Source organism: Calonectris borealis, chromosome 2, assembly GCF_964195595.1.
Source record: "Calonectris borealis chromosome 2, bCalBor7.hap1.2, whole genome shotgun sequence".
Classification (NCBI taxonomy): Eukaryota; Metazoa; Chordata; class Aves; order Procellariiformes; family Procellariidae; genus Calonectris; species Calonectris borealis.
In genome coordinates this window covers 170488943-170503233 of record NC_134313.1, presented here as the reverse complement: position 1 = coordinate 170503233, position 14291 = coordinate 170488943, and the positions used below count along the sequence as shown (strand labels likewise).

The following is a 14291-nucleotide window of genomic DNA, read 5'->3' as shown; positions in this document are numbered from 1 at the left end:
TTGGTCAAGGAAAAAGGAGTCATGGCAGCATGAATAATCACATTGTAGTCCCTACATGCAGAAAACCAGCCCCCAACGAGGAGTATGTATTATTCATTAGGCTCTGTCCCCATCTGGTTCTGCTGGTGAATGCGTGCTCTGTAGTATTCTGTTTTCATCCGTGCTTTGTCAGCAGTAAAACTGCTAACACAAAGTACTGATGGAGCTGTGGGATTTTTGGAGAACTTCTGCTAGGTGGAAGTCTCCTTGGCAACCTGCTTTTCAGATAAATTATAGAGTATACGTTAAAATACTCATTAAATATTTGTAAACTAGTCATACAAATCCATGTGTCCAATTGCTTAAGAGTAATAGATGTAGAAATGCGTTATGATTTCTTAAATAAGTCAAATGACAAACGCTTCCTTAACCAGGATGGTGATCAATCATATAAATGCCCAATAGTTAGAAATATTTTCTATAGCTTTTTTGTCTTTTCTTTTTGGGCTTGCTTACTCTCTACATGGCTTCATAATTAAACAAAGTAGCCTATTTTATGTTAATTGGCCTAAATTACATGAGTTTTTTTACATAATACTCTTCTTAATAGTGCAAATCATTGCTGTCTGGCTGTCATGATGTCCAAGTCCTACACTTAAAATAAAGGTACGGAGTAGGATCCTGACTGTAATCACTGAGCTCGTGCTATTGCACACACATTCTGCTTTGGTCTTGCCCTAGAAAATCCCTTTAATTTCCTGTTCCCCCTTGTTCCAACATGCAGAAGATTGAGAGAAAAACATACAGTTTCTTCTAGAATTGTATTAAGGCTGAATGCTGGGCACAGTAATTGAGTAATGTGTTGTATTACTGAGAGATTCTTTAGGACAAAACCATGAGTTCATCTGCTCCAGCTGGAAGATGGCCTGGACCCTGTACCAAAACCTGCTGCAAATCAGACAGTAGTGTATCAATAGGATAAGTGTTTGGTTTGCAGAAACACGTTTTATATATATAGTTCTTAACTTTGCTTTGCCTTTTTTCCCCTATTTTTGACATAGTTAGAGCAGCAGAGACAACAGTTGCTGACAGAACGCCAGAATTTTCACATGGAGCAGCTGAAATACGCTGAATTAAGGGCTCGTCAGCAAATGGAGCAGCAGCACAGTCAAAACCCACAGCAGTCTCACCAGCACTCCAGTGGGCCTGGGATGAACCCCCTCGGGGCACCAGCACATCCAGGCTTACTGCCTCATCAGCAGCCCCCGCCGTACCCTATGATGCACCACCAAATGCCACCACCTCACCCACCACAGCCAGGTAAGAGTTGGAAGGAGAAAATCCCTCTACGTTAATCACCCTTCATAACAGTAAAACCAGAGGAAGAGGTATTGCCAGGTAAAATTGCAGAAGGTGTAATGGATGGTCTGTGTTATGTAGCGGTTTATAATGGTGCTGCTTATAAAGCAGAAACACAGTTTGCTGGGAACATGAGCTCAGCTTGTACTGCAGCTTCAGTTTATAGCTTGCCCCAGTGCCAGATGTGCGGATGGAGTTTGGGGAGGAGGTATCCTACCAGTCCGTATGAATACCCAAAAGGAGGGTATGAAAGAGAGAGCCAGACTCTTCTCAGTAGAACCCAGTGACAGGGCAAGAGGCAATGGGCACAAATTAAAACACATGAAATTCCATCTGGACACAGAAAAATACACTTTTTTCTTCTCCCCCCTGCCCCATGAGGGTCACCAAACCCTGGAGCAGGTTGCCCAGCAAGGTTGTGAAGTCTCCATCCTTGGAGATAGTCACGCCAAGCTCTACAGTAAAAATGGAGCTGCCACTTCTTAGACTTTTTTTATGCCCAGTGATCTGAGCAGAGATGCTCCTTCAAAAACAATCATACCCTCAAATTCTCCAGTTCATGACACACCTACCATGTAAAAAAACTTAGAGGAAAGGACCGGATCGAGAAGCAGACACAAGAAGCTCTTTAAGCAGTTTCCTTTGGCAGGAATACGCTTCTTTGGCATTCTAATACGCTTCTAAGCCCTACTCGGGGCTTTGCTTTCAGGCTTCTGCCCTTCAGTTGTGCTTGATGGCAGATGAGAGTTGCAGGACCACGTTGGTCAGGAGGGTCACTTGAAAGTCTCCAGTCCAGCCTCCTGCTCAGAGCAAGGCCAGCTGGACCCGATTGCAAGGGACTTATGCTCTTGAGGTTTAGATATCTCCAAGGGTGGAGATATTCCTAATACCAAAGGATGGAGAAATTAGGTGGCAATGTGACTGTGCCTCACCTCAGCAGGAGGAACATCCACTGGGCATAAAAAATATTACCGCCGCTTAATGGCAAAACTAACAGCCACACTGTTAAGTAACTAAGTTGCTAACAGTATTTGCAGTCTCAGCCTTAAACGTTTTTACTGTTAAAGGGGATTGGGACTACCAAATGTTGTACTTTTGCTGTGAAGATGCTTATGGGAATTAGAATTGAAGGCTTTACTGTACTTGCTAAATGTTGTTGAAATGATAATTTAAAATAGAATAGCACCACCTGACATGTAGTAACCTGATTGTCTGACTAGACCGCAGCGAAGGAGAATAGCTTTTGTCAATTTTCAACTGCTTGACCAAAAGCCGTTCTAAAAGAAGACCTGGTTATTAGTCAAAAATATTTCGGAAGATCTGCTGAAGAAGCTGAAAAGTTTTGGGTATCATAATCAGAAATAGGACGTGGCAAGAGAAAGCCTGCAGGAGCTTGAGTTTTCATCTTGGGAGAAGACCTATGTTAAGTGTAAGGTTTGGAAAAGAGCAGAAGTGCGTACTAAACTAGAAGGATTTGCAGATGACAATGAAAATGTGAGGCATCTAATCCAACTGCATGAATCTCCACATTAATAAAACTTGATTCAATCAACAGATGCAGAGTAATGCTCACTGGAGAGGAAGGCAGGAGTTAGTCTTGTGGTCTAGATGAGCTTAAACCACCTTTTAAAGGGATCAGAGTCGGTGAGCTCCTGGATTCATTGTGCACTTGTGGACAAAGAGTTAATGCTGATACTGTTTTGGGAGCTGTTTTGGTTTTTGCTGAAATTGAATTGGGGGTGTGATAATATATGGACTGTTTTTTAGATTCAAATAATATTGTAGCTCAATTTGCCTATTGTACGCTGTATTGACAACTCAGTTCTATTCGCCTGGCAGTAGAAGGGAGAGGCATTCTGTGGAATGGAAAAATGGCAGATTGCAAACAGATTAAAGGGGGGAATCCTTGCATATGATTAGACCAGTTCTTACAAGCTGCGATTGAGCCTGAAAATGTAACAAGATTAAATGCATTGTTGTATTCACTCGGGGACTAATAAAACTTGATTTCTAATATATTCACATCCTTGATTCACATAATACCTTATTACTTCAGCCCCATCATAATCATCCAGGCCCTCTATATTCCCAGTGATCCCTTTCAGTGTGTATTGTGGGGAGTGTGGTACTGTGTTAATTAGTCAGGACGTCTCTTTTTCAAATTTGATTCAAGTTAGTCAATAGATTGACTTTTCCACCACCACCTCCCCTCCTGTTAGAGGGTGGCAAACTGATGGATGAGGCGCAGCACTTCTGGCTCCTGCGACTGAAGCATCTGGTGCTGTCTCATGCCATAGAGATATAGGACTGGGATCTTGCCCTTTACCTAGTCTGACAGTTCACTGGTTTCATATTTTTGTGAAGGTGAGGGTTCAAAGGCCCTTTAAAAGACTTCGAGAGTTTGAAGGCAAACCCCTCTGCTTCTTCTACCAATTCCCAACTGATCTTGCCTAGAAAACAGAACAGTCTCTCTTCCTCAGGCTCTGCGGTGGCAGTCCTTAAGTTTGTTAGAAATGCTTGGGAAATCCACAACTTAGTACCAAAGCTCTTTGGCTTCACAGTGGAGTTTTGCATAACTTGAGGGCAAGGAGAGAAAATGGAAAAGTTCACTGTTTCCTCGAGTGAGTTCAACACTTAAACTCTGAGCCAGTCCTGGGAGCGTGTGTGTAAATAGTAACTTTGGGATCCTTCAGTCCCCAGAGACAGTGACTCACAAACTGACCTGATTTTAGGTAGTTTGAGATGCCCAGAGTTTGACTTTGCTTCACAAATCGCTCCATTGTCACAGGGTGACTCTCTGCTGGAAGGATCTCCGTTGCACGCAGCAGACACGAAGTTACGGTCTCCAGAAATCTTGCTGAAGCAGTCAGTAGTTGCATTTTGGGTGCACCCCCGACCTCCATGTATTATATACATTAAAAAATAATCCCTTATCGCATCATGTTGGTCATGTTGAATGTTAAATACTATAGAACTTCTGTCGTATCCTACGTATCTTCCTTACTTTCACATTCTGAGGGCAACTGTGGTGTATTTATTGTACTTGTAAGTCTTGGAGCATTAATAGTCCAATACTTCCATGACAGTCCTGTACATACATAGATCAGCAGCAAGTTTTGCTGCTCAGTTGCTAATTTGGGATCCTTTGAAACAAACTGGGGAACTTCACCTTAATGACCACACATCTGTAAGTTCCCTCACTGCGTGCCTGCCTGTGACTCTCCTGCAGTCTTGGTGGAGATGCCCCTGTGACTCTCCTGCAGTCTTGGTGGAGACGCCACAATTTGGAGGGTGTGGGTAGATGAATTTCACCCAGCGGAGGTAGTCCCTGCTAGAGAGGGCTCAGACACGCTTGCAGAAGAAATCTGAAAACTCTTTTTTGCTGCTGTTGGTCCTGTAGATGAACCTCTGGCTTCAGAGAGCTGTTGGTGCACTGCTTCCCAGTGCAGAGCTTGACATGCTTTTGTAAGAAGGAGCATTTTCCTTACCTGAGTTCTCAGCTTCTCTCCAATAACAACCTGCTTTCCCTAAGGTGGCCAATCTCAAGAAACCTCAGTGACGAATACCACGGCGTAATTCTTCATTCAGGTACAAAGAGGTTATTGGAGACTTAGACAAGTCCCTGCCTGCTGGTCGGTCTCACGGCTCTGCGGGAAGAACTGACCCATTCAGTTTGTGTTAGAGAGAAATCCCAAAACAACTCAGCAGTGACTGAGAAGCACCAGTGGGCAACCTTCCAAAACACAGCCCCGAGGGGAAGCTGGAGATGGAAATACCCTTCACAATTTCCTGTTCAGCCGCCTGGTTTTAACTCCAGACTTTACCTTGGTTCTCACTGATGTTTTCAAACAGGTTTCTGACCTTAGTAGTGACTAAAAGGGTGACTGTTGGTTCAGTAGACGGTGAATAAAATGCTAAGTCGGATGTCTTTAAAGTGCGCGACGAAAGCTGAAGAGGTGGTAGGAAACAAAGTGATGAAAGGATCTGGAAAGGCATTTATAAATGGAAGGAAAAAAAAAAAATTCCTGCTTACAGCTTTTCTGGATTCAGAGGCAGAAGCAGTTAGGGCGGCTCTCTTATCTAAAAGTTAACAGTGAAGCTTTTTCCAGAAAAATGTTCTTTAGCTTAGATGTCAGTCTCTGGAAAGAGCTGGTGAACGTCTCCATTCGAGGGTCAGTCTTTGCAGTGAGCTGCTGTTCATCGGCATGGCCACATCTGGTTCTGCTGGGCCATGGAATTTGCCGGGACATGCTGAAGAGCTGAAACGGGCAGGTTTGAGAGAGAAACCAAGACAAGAAACCAGCAGAGCTCCTCCAGAGAGAAGAGCTGTTGGTGAATTCCGCTTAAAAGAAGACTTTTCTGGACAATATACGACACACACCCAGAGAGGCTTCTTAAGTTTTTGCTGCTTCTCCTGTGGCTTTTCTTTCTGGGTCTGGGAGAACTGCCTTTTTGCTAGTCACAGCAAGCAACACGGCTTGATGGTTAAAAAGCTTTGAGTTTAAAAAGTTGAAATAGAACTCTGTTAGCAGTTTGCTGTGACGTACGGTTTAACTTGATGCCTCCTTCTCCAGTGCAAGTGTTTTGAGTTTGGTTGCCTTCAGTTTGTCCTTTGGTGCCTGGGTGTGATGAGATTCTGGTCACCGTTCTTGGGCACGGGCACTGATTTCAGACAAGTCCCACTACTAGCCCATTTCCCAGATTTTTTAATTTTAACTTCATTTTGACTGAGCTTATTTTGTTTTCTTCTTTCCCATGGAATGAAGACTTTTGAAATAGAAAAATAAAATTGGATTCCAATTTCACTGTGAAAAGCTGTACCTTGTAATTAGAATGGAAAATAAAATTCCCAATTTCTTCCTGTATTACCAGCCTTGCTGCTGGTTGTATCATTTGAAGCACATTATTGATTTCTTTGTGCACTGTTCTGGTTATCTGTGAAATGCTGAGTGCCCCATACAAGTGATACTTGTGGTGTGTAATACCAGAAACTTCTTGAAATTCTTGGAGAAAGAGAGGTAGATATGTATTAATATCTGTCATTAACTTCCCTTCAAGGGGGATTTTCAGCTAGTAAATAATTTCTGACCCAAAGCAGAAATGGAATAAAGAGGTAAGGGTACTTTTTCCACTACAGCTGGATGAGCAACTTTAATAACCTTTTCCCCCAATATATTTTGCATAATTTTCTGTTGATGGTTGAAATATTCAAAAGAATGCTTTGTAAGTAATTTTGGGCTTGTGGTTTTTTCAAGTAAGCGTTGTGCATTTCATTATTGAAAACTTGTGGTTTTAAATTGAGCTACTGGATGCTATTTACTTTCCTATTGGACTGATTGCAGTTCCAGGATTTTTTTGGTACAGATAAGGGTTTTAGGTTCACTTCCTTTTGGTAAATATTTTCGAAGAACTGTCAGCGCTTTCTTTTTACCCGTCGCACGTACTGAGCTTGCTGGCAGGAGACACGCAGGGAGCAGTCAGACAAAAGGAAAGCAAAGGGTGGTAAATGGGTTTGCCGTCTTCGTCCACAGTGCCGTAACACTGCGTAGTTGTGGGTTTGCAAGGCGTTTTGGTGGCTGGTCATACAGAAACATTAAAGCCACGTTGGGTGCTTGCTGGTATATTCTTGACTATATGAAAACCTGGCCGGGCAGGAGGCGTTATGGGGCTAGAATGGTAAAGAAGAGTCAACCAGGGGACAGCGATTCCTCTGAGGATGCTGGATGATGTTTTATTGACTTGCACTGTACTGACATCTTAACATCCGCAGAGCTTCTCCAGTAGGTTTGAGCAGCTCCTAACTCCCTACAAGAATGTATTATTGAAGATGCATTAATATTTGAAGGTTACCGGTGCCGCCCTGCAGAACGGTTGTCCTTGCAACGTGACACACTGAGCAGCTTCTCGACAAAATATCTTCCGTCGTACGTGCTTTGTTGTAGAAAAATAATGGTGAGCCCTCAGCTGGGAGGTTGTGTGGATGTCGGGGCCCCTCGAGCCCGGCGCGGTGCGCCTCGGCGTTCGGAGGTGTCTGACTTCAGCCTGCCGATGCTTCCATCGTCAGCGCCGGGTGAATCACGCCAGAGGGGAGTGACAGAAATGCAAGTGAAGTGGAAATTCTGCCTCTCCCCCGAGACACGATGCTAAATGAGTTATTGTGGTTAATTATTCACAGTTCTTGGCTATGGGATTGTCTGCTGCAGTGCGTGTCGGGGGAGGACGTGCCGAAGGAAAGGACGTGTCTGGGAGGTTGGTTACAAGTACAGATTTCCGGGTCTTCTGAAAACCCTTCCCGGTGGGAAGGAGCACATCTTGCCGTGCTGCAGAGCTGCTCTGCAGTGAAGCTAGCAGGCATTCCCGGGAGCGGTTCTCTGCTTGTTCCCACATCAGGACTGTGAAACAATTCATTCAGTAGCAGGAGAGCGAGATTCCAGCAAGGCACGTCCCCTGCGGAGATCAGAGGAACGTCGGAGTGCAGCCTGCTTTTCCCCTCTCCGAAATCCTGGCTGCCAAAGGAGAGACTCCCTTCACGTAGCACTGGCTGGGTTTGCAGATTTTTCTCTTTGAATGGTAAACAGGGAGAGTGTGCAGGAGGATTTGAATCGGCTCCAAGCTTTGTGCATCGTGCCCCTTCGACTGCTACAGTGAAACAAAAATACTAAAACTGTTTACCACTCCAGTGCCCCTCAAGTAGCTGATTTAATAGAGGTGGAGGCTTATTTAATAGAGATAAAGACCTTGGAGATCCTTTAAAAACTGTTCCTCATCCGTTTCACTGTAATGTGATCTGCAGTTGGCGGTTTGCTAATAGGGGAATGCTTCAGAGCACACATTAGAAAATGTCTACAATCTCTAATGTGTAAAGGATTTTTTTTTAGTCTGCTAAATCTCGTTTTATTGAACCTTTTGGCTTTATCTCTTCCTGTGTCTGCTGTTTTTAAGCTCTCTCCCTTATGTAGGTCACACTTGCACATTTTATGCTTGAGCTGCTGTCTTGAAGCGGTATCTCTTGTAAAATGAGAAAAACGTATGATCTCTATAGAAATAGGACTTCATTTTTGTCATAATGGTGGTAGTAATTTCCTCTTGCTTAGTCCCGGTTTGGTTTGGTATTGCTCAACTTCAGCATTTTGGAGTTCTGGTATGTGATAGGATTGTTCCTCTGCAAGTACCCTAAGCTAATTTTAAGATAAAATTGTTGCATACCATGTGAGGAAGGCAAAAAATGAGCAGCCAACCCTGTACTCAAACACAGAGGAGCTTCTCAGCTTATGAGCGTTTTCAGAAAAACTGCAGTGCCACTTATTTTTAAATCTCCAAGATTTAAGAGAGAAAAAAGCTCTACAGGCTCCTTGATTCAGGTAGGAGGATGCTTCCCAACGAGCATCATTATGAGATTTGGAGTCATGACACTTTGAATTTATGAAGAAACAACACTTTTTAAAGTTGATTTAATTTCTGTTTAGTGGTGATTTTAGCTTGAATGTGGTTGATTTGAATATAAAACATAGTCCCTAATCTTCGCATTATTGCAGGTTTGACAGCCGTTCTCTCACTGAAGGAATACTTGCTCGGTGTTAGAGCTAAGACCTCATGTGAAGCCACTTGCTGTGTAGTAAGTCTGATCCAGCTTCAGGTGTTTCAGAAGAGGTTTTTTAATATTAATCACTTCATTAGTGCGGAGAGAATCTTGTAGGCATGTGGTGCGAGAAGGAAGATGGCCAAATTACGCTTGGAGAGGTTGAGGCTCCTGTCAAGCGGCAGCTGCCAGGCTGGGGATTTCTCAGTTCCCAGCTTTCCTTCTGAAGCACAGCTGTGTTGTTCCAATTTTTACATTTTTATTCCCCCATCAACCTTAACTTTGCCAGTGAATAACATCCCTCATACCTGTGAATGTCTTGTCCTTTTGCTACGAAGCCCTCTATGTCTTTGGGCCATGTTTTGTCTCCAGTTTCTTGTTTTGGCAAGGTTCAGCCCCTGCCACCCTTCTGCCCCCGGCAGTTGGAGTTGCCCTGCATCTGGTTCTGCTGGTCTAACTTCGCTTCTGCATGTTTGTGGCTGCAATTGTTTCTTTCTTTGTGTGTTGAAAATATAGGAGTTCATTAAAAATAAAAGATCTGCTCATAACAGCATAATAACGTTGTCTTGATGTACCAAGTGGCTGCTCTTCTTGTGCAGCACCCTTTCAGAGTGCAACATTGGAGTCAATGGGAGGAGCGCGAGGATGAGGACACACGAGGAAGCGGCGCTCACCTCGCTTGTGTGAGCTCATCTAGATCCGGACTCAGTTTCCAATGTTAAAGCTTGGTATGTGAGCTCCGTTGCTCTGTTCTTCAGCAAACTTGACTTTTCACGAGTAGGTTGTGAGTGTGTGAACACTGGGTCAGCCCAGAGGTTCACATCGCTGTCTGATCTGATAGCAAGCGCTTCGTGAAGGCTGTAAGAAACAGGGTGAATGCAGATCGAGCCTTCCACAGTCATACTCCTCGGGCATTTTGACGCGCAGTGCTTAGGGGCTGCTTTGAACTGGTTGTTCATAGCCACCGATAGACCTGCCCTCTGCAAATTTGTTAGTGAGTTCTACGGTGTAACTAAGTTCTGTGAAAGCAGGTTTTTAAACCTGCAGCCTAAGAATTTCGATGGCCCCCTTTAATTCTGTATTCAAGGAAATGAAGGCTACCTATTTGCTTTTCCCGTACCTCTTATGATCTTAGACATGTAATAAGCTGTCATCCCTTCCCCCACACAGGCTTTCTCCCAAGTACCCTGATGGGCATTAGTTGTACGCCTAAGTCTCTACACTGAGTCCATTTCTCTATTAAATATTATTTTGAGTCCACTAGAAGACGTCAGACTGACCAGGAATATGCAGCCTGTCAGTATAGTGAGGCAGGTGCTCAAATTCCCTCTTTGCCTATGAAGCGAAACCAGCCTGCAGTGTTCTTCTGTTCTGGGCTTTAAGGAACAGACTGTATTTGCAAAAGCAGCCACTGAAGATACAAGTCACTCTTGGAAGACTTCTTGCACAGGTAGACGGAGCAGAAGAATATAACTTTTTCCTGGAAAATAACTACTTTGAGTTGAAGTTGTCAGAACATTTCATAAGTGAAGAGAACAGAGTATCAATACTGAAGTGGCCAGATAAGTCCCCTTTTCTTCTGTGTAGACTGAGATGGCTGCTGATACAGGATTTTTTTCATGTTTGGTTTTTTTAAGTATTTCACCCAGAACTTCCAGCAACCGAAATTCAAGCTGCTGTGACTGTAGTGCCACAGGTCATCGTGTAACATAGGGCATGGCAGAAGTTCCCACATCTGTCTCCTGCAAATCGGGGAAAATCCCGACTCCTGGAGCTTGACCAGCTGCCCTTGTGCAGCTGCGTACTCCACAGGCTGTGCTTCGGACCTGATCTGTTCGCACCAAGTTCATAGGCAGGTTTCTGCCCATAGGCAGCCTTGCAGGATGCAGAGGAGCTTCTTGTCTACCTGCTATGCTCATGTTTGAAGCTCCAAGCTGAAGTTTCGCAGAAGCTCAGCACTAGCCCAGAACCGATTGTAGAGTCTGCAAATGGGCAGTTTTGGGCTGTTTGCAAACCCAACAGCGTTTTGTCTCTTGACAGCACTGATCCTGTAGCTCTTGACCCACTTCTAATGCTACTAGATTACTATGTCTTTAAGCCTCAGCCTGTGCCTGGCTATTGCTTTCGGAGACAGTGTTGTCGTGTTGCCTGCTATGCCCTTTCTGCCCACTCTTCATCTCAGAGGGAGCTGGACCAAAACAGATGCCAACAGCAGTAAATTCATGCCGCGTCTGCTTACATCTCCCGTTATCTGCGTGTCGATACGCTTGAGGGCAGGGCCGCCATTCAGGAGGACTGAGGCAGGCTGGAGGAATGGGCTGACAGAAGCCTTGTGAAATTCAAGAAGGACAAATGCAAAGCCCTGTACCTGGGAGGACTAACCCCAAGCAGCAGCTCTGCAGAAAAGACCCTCTTGGGTTCTGGTGGGCAGCAAGCCGAGCGTGAGCTGGCGGAGACCAGCAGCGTCCCAGGCTGTAGGAACAGGAGCACAGGCAGCAGATTGAGGGATGCGATTATCTCTGCTCTGCTCAGCCGTTGTTAGACCACATCTGGAGGATTGGGTCCCCCAGTACAAGGAAGGTGTCGATTAAACTTTGAGGGCCACCAAAGATGGTCCAAGGGCCTGAGCACTTTCCCCATGGAGAGGCTGAGGTGTTCAGCCCGGAGAGGAGAAGGCTTTGGAGGGACCTACCAGCAGCCCTGCAATACCTATGAGGAGGTCATCAAGAAGACAGAGACAGGCTTTTCAGTGATATGTGGTGGGAGTAATAGAGACACAAGCTGGAACACGAGAGGTTTCAACTGGATATAAGGATAAGGGGGTCAAGCACTGAACCAGGTTGTCCAGGGAGGTGGTGCAGTCTCCATTCCTGGCACTTTTAGAGATCAGTCACGTCTTGACAAAGCCTTGAGCAACCTGGTCTGACCTCAGAGCTGACCCTGCTTTGGGAGGAGGTTGGACCAGAGACCTCCTGAGGTCCCTTCCAATCCAAGTTATTCTGTGACGGAGATAACATTTGAGTCCTCTTGCAGCCTGCTTGCTGCTGAGGAGGGCGAGGCGAATGGGCCACACTGAGGAACATCCAGCTCAACTTGTCTGCAAAAGGGAAACCAGTCACTGGAGCTCTTCTGTACGGGACTTGGTCACCTTGAGTTACCCACAAAGGCATGCCGCGTAATTTTAGGAAATGTCCTGCCTTTTCTTTCTTCTTTAGGCTGTTGACTGGAGGCATAACGATTCCAAGGGGCTTCTTCAAAGCCACCTATTCACCATCACCAAAGCAGAAAATATTTTGTTAATAGTGGGGACAAAGGAGGGGATTAAAGGCTCAAATGTTACACAGCTTTTCTGGTTGGCTGCTGCTCTTTAATATATAGTGATGGAAATGCTGCAGGCCGCTGATCAGCAATGGAGTGTGTCCAGGGGTAAATTTTCAGAGGTCTTTTCCTCTGTTTGAGAAATCTGATGGCTTCTGTAGAGCTTCCTATCTGCTGCTTGCAGTTATGCTAGTCTTGCTCCTGTGATCAGGCAGCATCAGGTTGGCATGTGGACCTCTTGCTTGCGTGACCGGGAGCTCCAATACTACGTTTTCATGGTTTCATGCTTCAGAGTCCCTGTGAATTTAAGGTGGTTCAGCGCCTCTGCCACAGATCTCCAGGGCTGTATGAAGCCAGTGGGCTGTGGTGCGTTGGATTCTTTTGCACTGGGACTGTTAGTGGCTCTGGTTTCAGAAGCCAGTCCTCCCTTATACTGTCATCCTGCCTTGCCTTTTTGCAAGGAAAGCCTGTCTTCCTCAAAGAGCAGGTTATTAAAGCACCATGGAAGTACAGGCAGAGACCAGCAACCGAGGGCTAGACAGGCTACCAAGTGCTTTAGATATACAAGACGTGCGTCTTCTGGAGGGACGTGGCTGAGCAGGGCAGACTTGTGTGGTTAGCGAAGGCACCAAACATCGGGGAAGTGGAGCAAGGTCATCTCTTTGTGTTGTGTTTTTTCTTTTTTAACTGTTGTTCATAGGTATTCCTGCGTGCTTGGAGTGCTCTTCAGTGGTCCCTCAGCTTTTTGCAGAAGGGCAGTGATGGAGAAGGATTTGGGATGGCTGGTGGACCTCTGTAGAGGCATTAAGTAGTGACAGTTCCCAAAGAGCAGGGTTTGCTTTTGGTGACCAGGTTTATTTTACAGTGCAGATCATTAGTCTTCTAGGTCATAAATTCCCAAGCGTTCAGGCGCAGACGAGCCCACTGTTTCCTCTTTGACTGAGCTCTGTCTGAGGCTGCTCGCTCTCTCTCGGGCTGTGCTAACTTGCTGGTGGTCCTACCTGTATGGTCCTACCTCTGACCGGAGCGATGCTTGCTAAGAGCTGTAACCCGCCTGTTTCAGGCGAGAGCCTGTGAGCTGGTGCAATTTCCTGACATCCTAGAAGATGGAAGTAACAGATATCAATAAAATATTACTCAAAGCTCTTGTTCCAAAGCTGAGCATAAATAAGAGTTAATAGCCTTTGTGCTGAAGTATTGACTCGGTCCCAAATCCAGAGCTCCCGCTTTCTTGGCTTTAACCACCAGTGTGGCTGTGATGCTTTTTATGTATGTTCAGAACCTTTTTTTTTTTTGTTGGAGGTTCTGTCATCACACTTTATTTCACATAATTGCCTGGGGTTTGGGGTGGAGTGAGCTCTTCTGAAGGAAGCCTTTACAATCCATGCCTAATAGCTGCTTTTCTAACTAAAATACTGTAAGTGTGTAAAAGTAAATGTAATTGGATTATGCAAAATAATCTCTTCAAATGAGATTTTAAAGCATCAATCAGCAAGTTGTAGGTGTCCGAAGCTGGGCGATTCTAACAGTTCCTTTATGCAGCTGAAACATAGAAGTCTCTTACAGAGCTGATATGTAAGGAAGACTTATTGGAACCCTTCCTCACGTCAGAATATGTTTTTTTATAGTGGAAATTTCTTTAGAGTCCAATTTTTAACTATATGATTTCAGTTCTCCCATTAAATTACTCCATTAGGCCTTGCGGCTGCTCTTTTTCATCAAGTGCTCTTACTTTGATGCCTTGTTATTCTCACGCAATTTGTTTCCCGTGCCTTCATTTAGATTACTATCAAATGCCTTTTTGGTAGGGTTTCACTAAAAATGTTGGGTTTTGACTGCGAGTGTTACCTTCCACTTGCGCTGATGTTTTTGAGAGATAGGTGCCCCGCGGTTCTTTCTGAAGGGAGTGTGTTGACGTTGGGGGGATGAAAAGGCATTTCCTTGGGTGTTTGGAGCATGTACGGAGATGGCTGTCATGCACGAGGCTTTTTTCTCACTGCTTGGAGAACAACTGGACTCTGTGTTTCTCTTCTGATCACTTCCATGTTTCGTGTGA

General features: G+C 44.9%; 1 protein-coding gene across 3 annotated transcripts in view; it reads left to right on the top strand.

The window, feature by feature from the left end:
• The window catches only part of SMARCC1 (SWI/SNF related BAF chromatin remodeling complex subunit C1), a 93314-nt gene that overhangs the window by 75107 nt on the left and 3916 nt on the right, over positions 1-14291 (top strand). For 2 of the 3 annotated variants that reach the window (XM_075144435.1, XM_075144434.1), the window contains exon 26: positions 1041-1299. In XM_075144435.1, coding sequence (XP_075000536.1) covers positions 1041-1299 — 259 coding nt within the window. Of the gene's footprint in view, positions 1-1040; positions 1300-7108; positions 7909-14291 lie in introns of all 3 variants that reach the window. The other variant, XR_012672763.1, reaches the window with a different exon arrangement.